Source organism: Salmo trutta, chromosome 14, assembly GCF_901001165.1.
Source record: "Salmo trutta chromosome 14, fSalTru1.1, whole genome shotgun sequence".
Lineage (NCBI taxonomy): Eukaryota > Metazoa > Chordata > Actinopteri > Salmoniformes > Salmonidae > Salmo > Salmo trutta.
This window is the reverse complement of record NC_042970.1, coordinates 73,987,955-74,005,311: the sequence shown is the minus strand read 5'-3', so window position 1 is coordinate 74,005,311 and position 17,357 is coordinate 73,987,955. Positions and strand designations below refer to the sequence as shown.

The window sequence follows — 17,357 nt, the reverse complement described above, 5'->3', positions numbered from 1 at the left end:
CTGTGAAGTTATTTGTATTTTTACAAATTATCTTTGATAAACAGGGTCCTGAAAAAGGGACGTTTCTTTTTTTGTTGAGTTTAGTTGATTTCACTTGTATCTACTTCACTTGCTTTGGCAATGTTAACATATATTTCCCATGACAATAAAGCCCTTAAATTGAAATTGAAGGTGGGGTCAGGCTAGGCAAGACAGGGAAGCCAGCCCAGCCAGATAATGATAACAGTAACATTGTGGTTGGGTGAGTCTCTTTCTTTCTCTTACTCTCTCTGTCAGTGACTGCTGTAGCTCCACCCCTGCGGTGCTGATGTCGAATTTCAAATATCACACCACTCTGCTGATCCCGCCCACTTGTAGGACCACATAGAAATAGTCAGAAGTGACTCAAAAAATATAATATTTCTCCCTGGCACTAGTCCTAGACACAGACACAAGTCCTCTCTATATACCCAAACAACAGTCATTCGTTTATCCCAGTTTGTTTTAGCTGTGACTGCAACATCCACAAAGAAATAGAAGCATCTCTCAGTTGAGTTGAAATAGTGCTGTTCAGTAGGCTAGCTGTCAAACATTTTGCGTGCCGGGTGGTCGATATTAGACCAAGAAGAAACACTTCGAATTGCGTAGAAGCCCAAAGGAGAAAAGATGCTACCGACTCGTGTGGGAATCACCGGGCTGACAGCATGTTGCCTGGTGTTGCTTTCCCACTGTTTTGCTCCTACAGGTAAGGATGTGAAGTCAATTGTATCATACAAGATGCTTATGATGCGTATTTTTGGGTCTGACTCCGGCTGAGTGCAGAGCGGGTTTTGCCCTTGGGGTTCTCTAGTCTAAACGATCTGACATGGGATTTGACATCTTTAAATTACTTATAACATGACATAGTTGTCAATTGCCTATATTTCAGTGAGCTTTTTATTTTATGTCTGACATGGAATTGCAAATGCAGCCGTGCTGCTCACATAAAATTAATGGCTAAATTTACATTTTCTGAATTAATTTCTGTTTTGGTGCTTTAATACCAGTCGAATGTTCAATTAAACCAATGTTTATACCCTCGTATCCTAGGCTGAACTTGTAATAGTGGGTTTAGTGCGCAGGAAGGGGGCATGTTCTTGACATTGAGAGTCAAGCGCTAACAGCTTTTCAAGACATTTTCCCTTTCAAAGCCGATTAAAGTTTAACTTAAGCTATCATTTTCGTTGACAATATGTTTATCTATAAAAGTTCAAATGTATCTATTTCGTCCGTATGAACGGAAGCTACGCTCGGGAAGTCGATTGGCTGTTCTTCAAATAGTATGTAGCCGCGAGCCAATCAGAATGAGAAATAGGCTCGTCACATCCAGTAGACCTACCTGTCAAGGCTGTCTGGTCTTACCTGTGGGCTTGATGTGTTGGAGGAAAAAGACGGTTGTCAACGAGTAAGGGCGCGGCAAAAGAGCGTCTAGCCCAGCTTCTGTACCGTGTGCCAAGAGGTTATTTAGCCCAGCTTCTGTGCCATGTATGGAGGAACTTGAACAACTTCGATTTTTACAGGAATGGTTTTATCTTACACCTCTGGATAGCCTATTTTGCTACAAAATTCTGATTGTTGCAGACCTTCTTGATCACTAATGTTATGCATTTGTAGGTTAGATGTAGCTTATGTCAAAATACATTCTCAATTGGCATTTAAAATCATAGCTTTTGTCATCAACAATTAAATGTAATAGGTTTATTAATAGATGTATGTTATGAGGATATGTTTATCACCTCAAGCAAAGTCTGCTTCCTTCTTTAGATGTCTTGATTAGAGGTCGACCGATTATGATTTTTCAATGCCGATGCTGATTAGGAGGGCCAAAAAAAAGGCGATGGCGATTTTTATTTATTTATTTGTAATAATGACAATTACAACAATACTGAATGAACACTTATTTTAACTTAATAAAATACATCAATAAAATCAATTTAGCCTCAAATAAATAATGAAACATGTTCAATTTGGTTTAAATAATGCAAAAACAAAGTGTTGGAGAAGAAAGTAAAAGTGCAATATGTGCCATGTAAGAAAGCTAAGGTTTAAGTTCCCTGCTCAGAACATGAGAACATATGAAAGCTGGTGGTTCCTTTTAACATGAGTCTTCAATATTCCCAGGTAAAAAGTTTTACCTGTTACTGTATGTGTGAAGCCCCAGCAGTAGGTCTGGTGTTACTGTATGTGTGAAGCCCCAGCAGTACTGTAGGTCTGGTGTTACTGTATGTGTGAAGCCCCAGCAGTACTGTAGGTCTGGTGTTACTGTATGTGTGGAGCCCCAGCAGTACTGTAGGTCTGCTGTTACTGTATGTGTGAAGCCCCAGCAGTAGGTCTGCTGTTACTGTATGTGTGAAGCCCCAGCAGTACTGTAGGTCTGGTGTTACTGTATGTGTGGAGCCCCAGCAGTACTGTAGGTCTGCTGTTACTGTATGTGTGGAGCCTTAGCAGTACTGTAGGTCTGCTGTTACTGTATGTGTGGGGCCCCAGCAGTAGGTCTGCTGTTACTGTATGTGTGGAGCCCCAGCAGTAGGTCTGCTGTTACTGTATGTGTGGGGCCCCAACAGTAGGTCTGCTGTTACTGTATGTGTGGAGCCCCAGCAGTAGGTCTGCTGTTACTGTATGTGTGGGGCCCCAACAGTAGGTCTGCTGTTACTGTATGTGTGGAGCCCCAAGGGGCTGTATTAGTTGACACCATGAAGAATAATGGGAAAATCCCTGTGGAGTTGCATCAGTGGTTCTAGAATAGATTCTAGAATAATCCTCATGAATCATGCAGCCCCAAGAGCATCTTCTAGGCATAGCATGATGCACATTCTCCTAACACACCAGATCTCTCAATCAGTCACCAGTGGCATGCAAAAACACCCTTCATAACCTCACAATGAAGGTCAAGTGGAATTGGATTAACTAGTATAAACCAAGTGCAGTTAGATTAGCTAGTATAAGCCGAATGCAGTAGGATGAATGAGTTTAAACCAAAAATGCAGTTAGCTGAACTAGTACAGACTGAGTTCTGTTGGTTTAGCGTCTTGACAGACGACCATTAGTGGTCACCTAGTTCTAAATGAATCTGTGGCTATGGAAAGACCAAGCCCTGACCTTTGGCAAGATTTGTGTATACATACAAACACTTCTCTCGCCGTTTGTGTGTGCCACTGCCCACGTGCCAAAACAATCAGAAATGCATAGGCAAACTAACTTAAAGAAACAAGCCTGTCACACACAATGACAAGGGTGTTGATGAGGACTCCAATATTAGCCTCTCCTTTGACCTATATGGACCGTCCTCCTGTTGTCATCCAGTGTAGCCTTTCATACACTTCAACTAAAGCTGCAGAGACGGTTGGTGTTGCTGCAAAACAATATAGTCTTTTCAGCTGTGGTTTTACATTGACATTTCAGTCATTTAGCAGACGCTCTTGTCCAGAGCGACTTACAGTTGGATTCATTCATCTTAAGATAGCTAGGTGGGACAACCACACATCTCAGTCATAGTAAGTACGTTTTTCCTCAATAAAAGGAGCTATCAGCAAAGTCAGAGCTAGTAAGGCGGAGGAGTCACGTGCTAGTGTTGTTGGATTACTTAAGATACTCTTTGAAGAGGTAGGGTTTCAGATGGTTTCTGAAGATGGGCAGGACTCTGATGTCCTAGCTTCAGGGGGAAGCTGGTTCCGCCATTGGGGTGTTAGGACAGAGAAGAGCTTTGACTGGGCTGAGCGGGAGCTGCCCTCCCGTAGGGGTGGGAGAGCCAAGAGACCTGAGGTGGCAGAACGGAGTACTCGGGTTGGGGTGTAGGGTTTGAGCATAGCCTGAAGGTAGGGAGGGGCAGTTCCTCTTGCTGCTCCGTAGGAAAGTACATGGTCTTGTAGTGGATGCGAGCTTCGACTGGAAGCCAGTGTGGCGTGTGCGGAGGAGCGGGGTGACATGGGAGAACTTGAGAAGGTTGAACACCAGGCGGGCTGCAGCTTTCCAGTTTAAAAATATAAAAGGTTACATGGATGACATTTGGGGCTAATGGAAAGTCTATTGCAGACTAGGGTCTGGTGTTCAGTGAGCACGTTCTTTCTCTTCCATCCGTAGCCAAAAAAAAACAGCGTTGAAGGACCTTACATGGTCAAGTTGTCATCAAGCAGGACGCAGTGTTTATTAATAGAACCTGATGAAGATTGGGAGGTGGGGACTCTCTCTATAAAATGCATCTCACTCTCTCTTTTTCTCTCTTTTTTCTCCCGCTCTCGTTCTGTCCCTCTCTAACTTTCTCTCTCTTTTTCTCTTTCCTTCACTGTCTCTTTCTATCTCTCTCGCTCTGTCTCTCCTCGGTCAGCAGCACGGCTAAATCAAAGTGATTTCCGTTGTATGTCGGCAGCCATATGAAGGTCTATTCAGGTCAGGATGTAACTTGGTCATGATGCTAACCTTTTAAGACAGTAGGCGTACATTACAAGGAGTGAGCGCTGTCTGTCTGCAAATAGGGCTTCCTCTATTTAACTGTGAGCCAGCAGCAGTTTATAGGCCCTGACAGTAAATTGGCCGCATCCAACAAGCACCTAACTACATTAAGGCCCTGTCCAGATGGCAGCTGTGGTCAGCTGTGTCCAGGTACACGGGTCAGCTGTTTATTCACCAACACCCACCCGCAATTTCTAATAAGCCATCCACAACCGCCCGACTATATGTGATCAAGTGTAAATCTGAGGCCCGCATCCAACCTTAACCCACAAATATAGGCTACAGTCAAAGACGGCAGAAGATCTTTTGACATCTGTTTGACCAGTTGTAAGGGGGAAACAAAGCTGTGAAAATGACTGGACCCAACATGTTTCTGATAAGATTTCAGTTGGGCTTCAATGCACATGTTATGTGGTTGAAATACTATCAGCTTTTATGGTGAAGACAGCACCGCTACAGATGGCATCTAACTGAGCAATGCATTCTCTCAAGATGCAGAAAGAAATCATATTTCTCCACTCCTGTTCCCAAGTCCAAATTCTGCCTACGTTTTGGTTTATAATTTTCCTGCAAGAAAGGCTTAATTCTGCAGGAGTTATTAAGGCTATGTGAGAGGTTATAGACCTACAGTCACTGTCCAGATTTCAGTTTCCATTTAACCCATCTGAACAGTAGGCTACAGTTCCCTTGACATAGGCTTATTTTAAGTCCCGTCTTGTGACTGTCAAATTTGTATAGTGTCTCACAATCACACATAACACAGCCAGCACTGCTATCATCCTTTCACCACTTCACCAAATCTTTCCCAAACATTTCTTTTCAGGCCCTCCTCTTTATTTTCAACTCTCCTTTTGCAGCTTTTGTCTTGTTGAATGAAATTTCAACCATGTCCTTAACTTTTTCCTGTTTCCCGAAAGCATTTGGCAATTGGCTATGTGGAGTGCAGCTAGGCCCTAAAGCTTAGTCTTATGCACTAATTCCAGATGGCCTACAATAATAAAATAAGAAGCCCAATGTAGCCTGTTGATAGAAATTGCACTAGAATTATACATTGATGGATATTTTGAAGGTATTGTTTCTCTTTATTTAACCCGCCTGCCACACACATCCGCCAATATTTAATTACCATGAACCCGTCCGCCCCGCGGATATAACTGCTGGGACTGCGGGTTAGGAGTCAACCCCCTCATCACTAGTCTCTGCCTCGCTCTGTCTATTTGTCTCTGCCTCTCCTCCCCCGTGGGTCAAATTTTGTGGGGATGGCGTCAGGCATAGGAAGGAGAATGCGAATCAGGTGACTTGCCGGTAATTCCATTTGCAAGACAGACATGCAGACAGGCAGGCAGACACCTAAGAATGTGCTGATTGGTGAATAAGGAAGGTTGCTCATAATGGCTTTTTGGTTCTTAGAATCTGAGATTATTACGCAATAGTTTACAGGCTGCATGCAGAGCTAGTTTGAATGGGATTTGCTGTTACTAATGAAAAGTACCCTGCTGGTAGAACTGTGTAGATTTGTTAAAGTAACGTTCCACTCAAAATACAACAGGATTTTCCCACTCACTTTGTCTGAAGTCGATTTCCCCAAGACAATTCTTTTCTGGAGTAATTGTGAAGAAAACCAATGCAATACAATACAACTATTATCCCTCAAGGAAACGCGAGAGAGAAATCACCCCATATTTGTTATCTTGATTTAGTTTAGTCACAACCTCAAAGACAAACGAAATGCCCATATGGTGACTCACTGTACATACAGTAACTGTACAGACAGTAGGTGGACTGCATTAAGTGGGCCCATAAGGAAGTTAAGTAGACAGGAACCAAACTTCTATTTTATGATTGTTTAATAATAATTAACTGTAACCTGAACAGTGTACCACAAACAAACGTCCTCCGTCTTCTGTGATTGGTTACTACGCCAAGTGCATGGCTTAGTTATCGATCAATGATATGCACCACACACACAAATACACTCTGACGTCACGACACACCCACACTGAGAGAGAGGGCTATGTATTGCAATGGCGTGGCCCAACCTTTCCAGCCAGACGGTTTTTGGTTCAAATGGAAGCTAAACTTGGCCTCTGTCGTTGATAACGTCTCACATTCAAAGCTAGTCAATGGAAAGAGGTTTCCATTCAGAACTGGCTGGGCTTTTTAAAAAGGTAAACGACTTACAACATCCTGGGGAAATAACTCTCACCCACTGCATTTCAATTAGAGACCAAGTTGAATACAGTACAAGTCCTCTATTACCCAATGTATATCTAATCGTATAGGCTACAAAGAGAGAGTGCAGTACAGTATGCTTGGGAGCGGAGATTTGTGACCCAGAGAGAGAATGGTAGACATAGTTGTGACGTACGGTACAGTCTAACATACTGTACACACAGATGCCTGTTGAGAGAGTACAGTGGGCTATGCTGCTGGAGGTTGAGCGTCTTGTGACCTAGAGAGAGAAGGGTAGAGAGAACACAGTATGCAGCTTGAGAGGCGTGTGACCCATTTGTAGATGATGGGACAGAAGATTAGCAGGAGAGAAAATGTAAAACACAGACAGAGAAATAGGGGAAAGATGAGGGGAGAGACAGACAGAAAGGGGGAGGGGAGACAGAGGATCATGGAAAGAGAGAGAGGAAGAGTGCGTGTCGGGGCCAAGTAACGTCTCCGTTTTCAGTTGAGAGACTAAGTCTCAGGGCGGGCTAACAGTCGGCCTCGTAAATGTATCACCACTCTCTCCAAGAACAGCTGGAATAGGATGGGGGGAAACTATTCCTGGAACCTGTGTGTGTGTGTGTGTGTGTGTGTGTGTGTGTGTGTGTGTGTGTGTGTGTGTGTGTGTGTGTGTTGAGTTCACTGGAGACACAGTCCTGGCGGTTACAGTGCCTGTGTATCATAATGTAGGCTATTGTAGCATTTGAGGTGAGGGGTTCAGCAGTTGTTTTTTCCCCATGAAAAGCCCTGATTCATCAAGTCAGGCCAACATTTCTCAATACAAGATTGTCTTATGATAATATAGTCCCACATCTCTACAGGAAGGTGTGAGCATTGGTGACATCACATGTCAATAGATGGAGCAAGCACCCTCTATCTTCTGAGTCTACTTCACTAACTCTCTGTGTAGCAACCGACTTTACGACTTGAGTCATGCTGGTGTAGCCGCGGTTACTATTACAAGTGTCAACATCCGAAAGCTTGAGTTCAGAAAATTCAGAAAATTCCTGGTGTTGTGACCGGTTTTTCCCCCACCTCCCCCTGTTGCTCTCACTAGTGCTCTTGTTGTGAGTATTTTGAGGAATGTCCCTCGAGGGCCAATCAGCAGCTGGTGGTGTGATTATGACTCCTCCCCCCTTCCATTGTCTTAAAGAGACAGCCGCAGGCTCTGACTCATTCTCTGTTGCCTCAGGCACAGCGGAATTTGACAGTGGAAGGAGAAACTGACTTACAGTGACCGAGACCTTGCAGAATATTGATGGTTCCATGCTAGCTCTACCTGTTGGCTCTCACTTCCTTGTTGAAGACATCTTCACTTTGATTGGGCAGATGAGTTCAACGAGGTTGTGACCTCAGCAACCCAAAATAAACTGGGTCGTTTTGGGGTTAAATCTCGTTTCACTGTTGAATAGGCTAGTCAAACAGTTATGTGGTATTCATTCATAGGCCTACTGGCAGAAACTAGAAAAAAAAATGATTTCTTTGCTCAAGTCTGTACAGTAGGTCTATAAGTTGTTTAACTTTCCCTTACCGGATTCTGTATATGTGGGCCAATGGTGTGTGCGTGTGAGTTGACACTTGTGTGTGTTCTGTTTGGGCAACCTCTTGTCCTGCACTAATTTCCTTCATTTGAAAGTTTACATGAGAAACGCACAAACAGTAGTTGCCAAGCAACAGTCTTGAGTGCATAACAAAATGGCTGTCAAGTTCTCACTGTCTGCTGAAAGACCATGAGATACAGTAGCTCCAGTGTGTGAACGATAAGAGATAAGTCTCTCCCATGGGAAACTCCTTCACTTCCTGTTTAGAAATGCTCCATATTGTAGTCCTTTTACCTCATATCCTGTTCCTTTATCTCTGGACTCTCACTACCGTAGCTCTTATCATACATAATTGCTGGTCCCAGAGGGGCACTACAAAACATTGTAGAGGATGTGTTCTTCTCACCAACAACAAGATATAATCCCAATCATAATGGCCGTCAGATGATTGCCCTCTGTTGTCATCGAGCGTTGTTGAACATGAACTAACCGAGGGAAGTTACTTAGTTAAATGTTAGTTAACATCCGTCACTACTACAGACCTATTCTATCCTCTGCGTGAGCCTAATGTTATGTGGTACTAGTGTCACATGACAGAAAATATGTATAATGAATTATTGCCCTATATTGTAAAAACTCACTGAGTCAGTATCAAATACACTGTTAAAATGTCTACCTTGTATATTATATTTGTACTACCTTAATTAAATATTTTAGGCCGTCATTCTAAATAAGAATTTGTTCTTGACTGACTTGCCTAGTTAAATAAAGGTTAAATAAATAAAACCATTATTTTTATTTTTTTAAATTACACTAGTATAGATTTATAAAAGATGAAATGTGTCCTGTCTGTCATTTACAGTAATCCTGGGCTTTTCTTCCCCTAGATGCTGCGTATACATGTGGGACAAGTCAGTTCAGGTGTGGCAACGGGAAGTGTATCACTAACCGGTGGGTGTGTGATGGAGCTGATGACTGTGGTGATGGAACTGACGAGCTGCCAGCCGCCTGTGGTGAGTAACTGACTCTTCCTCCTCTTCCTCCTCTTTTACTCTTCTTCTCTCTCCTCTTTCTTTTCATACTCTTCTTCCTCATCCTTCTCCTCCTCCTCTTCAGATAAGATATAGCTGCTAAGATGTGTCACACAGACTCTAATGTCTGTATCTGTTGATGTCTCTCTGTGTCTCCAGAGGCTAAGACCTGCCTGCCCACTGAGTTCAGCTGTGGAGGCCCACTGAACAAGTGTATCTCCGGAACGTGGCACTGTGATGGCAAAGCTGACTGTGACAATGGAGCTGATGAGAAGAGCTGTGGTAAGATAACAGTACGGATGTAGGATCTTCATTTGACCACCCTTTTGCAGGAGAACTTTCCTGCAATGCAAGACATTTAACATTTGTAGTGTATTTGAAGTTTGTAATTTCCACTTTGAAATTTGACTTGATTTTTCCTTACGAAAAATGTATCAAACTCTACAGAAATGTCCATTAATTATAATCCACGTAATAATTCACATTTCCGGTTGCTGCAGGATTCTTTTCCTTCTGAAGCAAACTGTCTCAAATTAAGATCCTACATATTTACATTCACTAGTCTAGTCCAATAGTGTATAAGCTGTAGCCAACTCTTCTATCGTTGTCATACCTGATAAACTACACTGCAGTCATCACCATACTGAAGACAAACTGTTCTGTTCATCACTGATTACCTCTGTGGTTCGTGCATGATGATGTGTTAAGACTTCAGTTTGTAATCACTAACTGGTACTATCACCACATCACTGTGGTCCTTGTGTCTACTCTGCACACGTTGAACCCTTAAACAAAAACCTCTCATTATTTTAGTGACAATAATATTATTTACAGATATAATAACATACTAAAGACACAATAGAGTACAAATACTGTGTCACCCAGTCCCAACCCTTCCATATTCCTAACCCTCCATCCATCTCTCTTCCTCCCTCCCTCCCTCCAGCTGCAAAGAACTGCACCGACGACGAGTTCCACTGCTCCAACGGTCAGTGCATCGCCGTCTCCTTCGTGTGCGACAAGGACAAGGACTGTTCCGATGGTTCTGACGAGACTTCCTGTCCCACCGCCACCTGCGGTCCCAACGCCTTCCAGTGTAACAACACTGTGTGTGTACCGCGTCTCTGGGCCTGCGACGGCGACGCCGATTGTGCCGACGGTTCAGACGAGTGGCCCCAGAACTGTGGCGGGAGGGACACCAAACCGACAACAAAGCCATGTGGGCCACATGAATTCCACTGTGGGAGTGGGGAGTGTATCCATAGGAGTTGGAGCTGTGATGGAGGCAAGGACTGTCAGGATAATTCAGATGAAACCAACTGCAGTGAGTGAAAGGTTTTTTTGACAATATTCTACTCTGCTTCCGTCCTTTCTCTCTGAAACAGCTGTTTTTTTCAAAGACAGAAATATGCTTATTTAGTTAAGCGTTTACAACAACAAATGTTCATCTTCTAAGATATACTGTATGAACAGATACTAAACTAAGGGACTCTTAAGAGAAAATCCCAATCGCTCTTTCTTTATCTGTCCATCTGTATTGTTTATCTAATCTCTCTCTCTGTCTCTCTCTGTCTGTCTGTAGGTCGGCCCACTTGCCAGCCAGATGAGTTTCAGTGTAACGATGGCTCCTGTATCCATGGTAGCCGTCAGTGTGACCGCCAGTTTGACTGCAAGGATCTGAGCGATGAGATGGACTGCAAGAGCGGTGAGGCTCAGCCCTAATGGACACACACACACACACACACACACACTCCCTATAGCTGTACTATATGTCTAATAATATTCTCCTCTTTCTTATTCTCCCCCCAGTGGATGTGTGTGAGGGCCCGAATAACTTCAGGTGTAAGAGTGGGGAGTGCATCACCGTGGACAAGGTGTGCAACGGGCAGAAAGACTGCCGAGACATGTCCGACGAACCTATCAGGGAGTGTGGTGAGTTGGAACCGTAGACATATGCTGCGTCCCAAATGGCACCCTAATCCCTGTTTCGGCCACTACTTTTGACCCTGGGCCCACAGGGAACTCCCTTTACACTCACATACCATTCAGTGGAAAACAGAGGAGAGAGACCACATCCCAGCTAGGAAAATATGATGGAGACAGCTAGCCAAGTGGTTCAGCCAGTCTGGTCTGGCCAAACGAGTTAGTGGTTGTAAAGAGTGAGGTGACTGGTTTAGTCTGGCCTAAGGAAAAAGGCTGTCATCATGGACATTGAGGATGATGGTTGTTTCTTATAGATTTCTAGATGGATATATTTCTTCTAACTGATTTCCGGTCTGATTCTGCAGGCAACAACGAGTGTTTGACCAATAACGGCGGTTGCTCTCACAGCTGTACCGACCTGAAGATTGGCTTCAATTGCTCCTGTCCTGCTGGGTACAGTCTGGCGAAGGACAACAGGAAATGTGAAGGTGTGTGGAAATAAACGTTTATATGACACTTTTCTAAGACTGAACTCTAAGTCACTATAGTGACGAGTGCCAGATTAGATCGCAGGACATTGGATTTGGATCAAATCATACTATGAATTGCCACAACTGACCCCTGACCCTATCTTCTGACCTCTAACCCTGTTTTCTTCCTCCTGTAGACATTGATGAGTGTGCTGACCCAGACACCTGTACCCAGATCTGTGTGAATATCCTGGGAAGTTACAAGTGTGAGTGTGAGGAGGGCTACGAACTGGACCCCAAGACCAAGACCTGCAAGGCTGCCACAGGTACGTGTGAGATGGAGGGACACACTAGCTATGCTACATTCCGACAGCCACCCCAGCATACCACTTAGAATGGATGCTTGATAGATTGCTTGCTAGTGTGGATATATGAACAGAGCCTTGGGAGGAATTCTGATATAGTCTGAACAAATCAAAGCAAAGAAGAGGTTTAGGTAGCTTCTCTGAGGCCTCATTATTAAACGACAACTTTTTAAATGTGATGTAAATACAGTTAGGTAAAGTGGCAGACTTGAGGTCGAAATCTAAAACGTTCTAAATGTAATTGTTTGTCTTCCAGGTACTGTCCCCTACCTGTTGTTCACCAACCGCCACGAGGTGAGGAAGATGACTGTGGACCGTAGAGAGTACGTCCCTCTCATCCCCAGACTGAAGAGCGTGGTGGCCCTGGACATGGACATGCCTGGACACAAGATCTTCTGGTCTGACCTGCACCACAGGAAGATCTACAGGTGAGGACCTACTGGGGGAAGGGGAGTGTGTGTTTGTGTGTGTATATATACATCTGCAAACAGACAATATACAGTATTTGTTCGTTAACAAACATCTATTTTGTCCCGCCCCTTCCCCAGCGCTGACATGAACTTGGCAGGGGACTCCTCCCACCACAGCGTGGTGATTGACAGCCAGATGGAGGCGCCGGAGTGTCTGGCCGTCGACTGGATTCACGGTAACATCTATTGGACGGACAGCGTGCTCCAGACCATCTCCGTGGCAACCACGGACGGAACACGGCGAAAGACGCTGATAAGCAAAGGACTGGAGAAACCAAGAAGCATCGTGGTGGACCCAGCCAACAAGTAAGAAACTTGGGTTTTGATTGATTGGTTTTATTAACCTTGTTTGGGTCATAGCCTATTGATCTGTATTCATTAGTATCATGTTTAATAGGGCGTTGACTGCCATGAAAACCAAAAAGATAAATCTTCGACAGGATGCTTTTGTTGTCGAACATATTGGAATAATTGAGTGAGTGAGGATCTCTTTCGCTAACAAGAAACATGGCAGAAGCTCAACGTGTGTGTGTGTGTGTGAATTGTGTGTGTGATTTTTCTCTAAAGACTTCCAGATGTCTTCCAGATGTTGTGCTGAAGTGTGTTCGAGGTAGGAGTTCTGACTGACGGTAATGTGTCTGTTTCCAGCTTCATGTACTGGACTGACTGGGGCTACGAGGCCAAGATCGAGAAGAGTGGGCTGAACGGTGCCGACCGCGTCGCCTTGGTAACGGACAACATCATGTGGCCCAACGGCATCACGCTTGGTAAGAAGAGTCCACTGATTGGACACTGCAATATAGTGATGTGTGATTGGACACATTGGTGTTTGCTGTCTCACATGGTTCTTATACTCGTATACAGAACAGTTGAGATTTTGTGTTGTGTTATTGTTGGAGTTCTATCATACTGTAGCTGTACATTATTTACATTCAAAATAATCTGCCTCGTTATCATGCATGGAAGCATTGTTTATAAGTTAATGATTATACCGTTGGATTTCTCTAACGCTCTCTGTCTCTCGAACAGACATGGTTAACCAGCGTCTGTACTGGGTGGACTCTAAGATGCACACCCTCTCCAGCATCGGCGTAAACGGAGAAGGACGACACACACTCATCTACAACGAGGACAAGCTGGCTCACCCCCTCTCTGTCGCCGTCTTTGAGGTAAATAGTGATAGAATGTGGACATTAAGGTCTCGCTAACTTGAGTTCTATGAATGGAGTTCCATCTGGAGTATAGTTATGGACAGGTCTTAGAGGAATTGTAGGAAGGGAAAGGGAGACTTTCCTGAGTCCAGTCCATGAGGGCAATGGCTGTGGCCCCAGAACCTCCTTTAGGTCCCTGGGTCGAGCACCATGGTCTCCCCCCTCCAGCCCACACCAACCTGGCTGTGGTACACCAACCTGGCTGTGGTAGCTTTAATTAAAGGGGATTTCCAGGTTCAGAGTCTTATACACCAGCCCGGTTAATGAGTTTAGCCATGCAGCTAGCCAGCTTTAGCTGTATTACAGAAATCCATCCATGTAGCTGCTGAATGGAGACCAAACTGATCTTACAGTATCCAGGCCATAGGAGGTTAATAAGCCCTATATCTGAAACTGTTGGTTTCCCCCATTTAAATTAGGACAGATGCATTAAGTCTTTGTTTGTGGATGAATTTGTAAGTACGCTATGTTCTGACTATGATATGCTATGTACTGACTATGTACAGTTGGTTAACTTTAAGTACTGTATGTACTGACTATGTACAGTTGGTTAACTTTGGGTAACCTAGTTTTTCTTCTTGTCTCTCTTTTTTCTGGTTTCTCTTATTTGTTTCACAGGAGAAAGTATTCTGGACCGACATGGGCGACAGAGCAGTCATGAGCGCCAACCGCCTGACAGGAAATGACATCACTGTACTGGCGGAGGACCTGTTGCAGCCAGAGGACATCATTGTATACCACAACCTCAAGCAGCCCATCGGTATGGCAACGCACGCTTTTTAAAAACATAACAAATCTCATATGAATAACTGTAATTAACTTTAAAAGCTGAATCAGGTGGTCTAAAACTCTCTCTCCCTCTCTCCCTCTCCCTCTCTCCTATAGGAAAGAACTGGTGCACAGAGAAAAACTTTGTGAATGGAGGTTGTGAGTTCCTATGTCTGCCTGCTCCCCAGATCAACCAACACTCCCCCAAATACACCTGTGCCTGTCCTGATCACATGACCCTCGGCCTGGACATGAGGAAGTGTGTGGCAGGTATGTGTTTTCCTCTGTCGAACCCTATGGAACTTTAGAGAAGGGTGCAACTCTTGCCCTGTAGACCCCTTTCCTGCAGTCAAATGACCCGATCGCCCACCTCATGGGTGGAATGTTATTCATATTTTCATGATTAATCATCATTAAAATCCGTTTAAGACCAAATATTTTGTAGTTAAAAGCTAGTTCAAAAGCCAATGGATGTCAAAGTGTTAGTGTTTATCCTCATACTCACTGTTCATGGTCATTGAACCTTTTCTCAAACTAACTGACACGTTCTTGTGTGTCTAACCTTTAACCTTTGGTGACCTTTACCCCCGTCTCTTATCTCAACAGCTCCAACAACTACCGCTCCCCCCACCACTCCCAAAACTGCAGCCCCCATCCCTACCGGGGTCCCAACCAAACAGCCAGCTCGTCCCACTTCCACCACAACTACCACAACTACCTCCTCTGCCCGCCGGGCCCAGCCTCAGGACCCTGATAGGTCCTCGACCACTCGCAGTCCACAGGAAACTGCGGTGACAGGTCAAAGTGGCTATGTTGCCATGCCCAAAGTAGCTGAGACATCACACCATACTGTGCTCTACATTGTCTTACCTATCAGTGAGTATTTTACCTTGTAGTATCAGCATAATGTCTAGTGCACTGATAAATACAGTAGTACTGCAGTAACCTACTCTCTGTTTATGTATTGACTTACGTGTTGATATACACCGAGTTTACAAAACATTAGGAACACCTGCTCTTTCCATGACATGGCTTTCACCTGGTCAGTCTATGATCCCTTATTTATGTTACGTGTTAAATCCACTTCAATCAGTGTAGATGAAGGGGAGGAGACAAGCCTTGAGACATGGATTGTGTACATGTACCATTCAGAGGGTGAATGAGCAAGACAAAAGTTGAAGTGCCTTTGAATGGGGTATGATAGCAGGTGCCAGGTGCACCGGTTTGAGTGTGTCAAGAACTGCAACGCTGCTGGGTTTTTCACTCTCAACCGTTTTCCGTGTGTATCAAGAATGTTCCACCAACCAATGGACATCCAGCCAACTTGACACAACTGTGGGAAGCATTAGAGTCAACATGGGCCATCATCCCTGTGGAACGCTTTCAACACCTTGTAGAGTCCATGCCCCGAAGAATTGAGGTGTTCTGAGGGCAACAGGGGGTGTAACTCAATATTAGGAAGGGGTTTCTAATGTTTTGTACACTCAGTAAAACACTTATCATTGTAAAAGTTAAACTGGCTTTACCTACCATACTTTATCAACAACAACAACAAGAACTAACCTTTGACCCCCTATCTCCTCTCTCCAGTGATGATGTGCCTGGTGCTGTTTGGTGCAGTGTTGCTATGGAGACACTGGAGGCTGAAGAACACCAACACCATCCACTTTGACAACCCCGTGTACCAGAAGACCACAGAGGACGAGTTGCACATCTGTAGAAACCACAGCCAGGACGGATACACCTACCCACAGGTACTGTCACCTAGCAACCCACCAAGCAACCCAGTCACTGTCTTATTACTTATGTAGACTACACGCATCACCAGGGTTAGAGTTCATTCCTTTTAAATTCTCATACTGTGTTAAGATCAATACCATTTCGATTAAGTAAAATAATGGGATGAATTGCCCATCGTTTTCCTATGTGGAGTTGCAATCCACTCAATTTCCTGAACGGAGTTTAAATGGAATTGACCCCAATCCTGCAGGTGTTCTGCAGTGGCTAACAGATAGCATGTGACCGTTGATTATGGTATAGCCTATGAAATACTGCATGTAGCTGTTTTCAGTGTTGCATGACTTTGTGTTTATCGTTATTTTCTGTTTCCCCTCACAGAGACAGATGGTGAGCCTGGAAGAAGACCTGGCATGACTAGTAGAAGAAGAAGTGGATATGAAGAATTGTATTTAAAGAGATAGAAATTTCTGTTTGAAAAAGAGACAAACAAAAAACAATGGAGGTCATTTTAACCCTAATGCTACTGACACGTCCTTTCCAATCCTATGATGATGACCATAGTTCCTGGCTTCCTGTTCCGAAGATTCTGTTCCGACCTCAACACTGTGCTGCCATCCAAGACGAAGAAGAAGGAAAAAAGAAACTCAAAAGAAGAAAAACTTGGTTGCCGTGGAAACCCACCCAAAAAAAGGAATGAAAGAAGAATAAACATACAAACGGAATCGCACAGAAAATGACTTGGTAGCGTTGTGGTCACGAACACAACCCTGAAGAGAAAAAAACATCTGGAGGCCATTTTGTCAAACATCGGAAGGACTTGAAAATGAAAGACACAGTAAATGCACAGTTGGACTGTAGTCGTCCGTTCTTTCATAATGTAAGAGCTCTTACCTAGGTGGCCTGGTCCCAAATGTATTTTCGGCTAACTCCTCGTCAGAGAGAAGAATAAATGTCTAAGCACATAATGTACAGATTTGGTACCAGGCTAGGTCCTGGACCATGGCTCTTTGACACATGGAAGTTCAAAATGACAACCATCTAACACAGCTTCAACTTTGTTTGTTTTTGTTACATATCACTTAGCAGCTCTTTTGTAAATGAGTGTACATTTGGCTACTTACTGTAAAATAGGCAAACTTTTATTCTAATGTTGC

General features: G+C 44.0%; 1 protein-coding gene across 1 annotated transcript; it reads left to right on the top strand.

Moving 5' to 3' along the window:
* The first annotated feature begins 383 nt into the window (after positions 1 to 383).
* LOC115147372 (low-density lipoprotein receptor) lies at positions 384 to 16,893 on the top strand. The gene is made up of 17 exons (XM_029689586.1): positions 384 to 724; positions 9,113 to 9,238; positions 9,416 to 9,538; positions 10,203 to 10,580; positions 10,839 to 10,961; positions 11,066 to 11,188; positions 11,545 to 11,667; positions 11,847 to 11,975; positions 12,271 to 12,442; positions 12,563 to 12,790; positions 13,133 to 13,251; positions 13,514 to 13,653; positions 14,314 to 14,455; positions 14,581 to 14,733; positions 15,070 to 15,339; positions 16,054 to 16,217; positions 16,582 to 16,893. The coding sequence occupies exons 1-17, from the start codon at positions 646 to 648 to the stop codon at positions 16,615 to 16,617; spliced, it is 2,628 nt and encodes an 875-aa protein (XP_029545446.1). The 5' UTR covers positions 384 to 645; the 3' UTR covers positions 16,618 to 16,893.
* Positions 16,894 to 17,357: the final 464 nt, after the last annotated feature.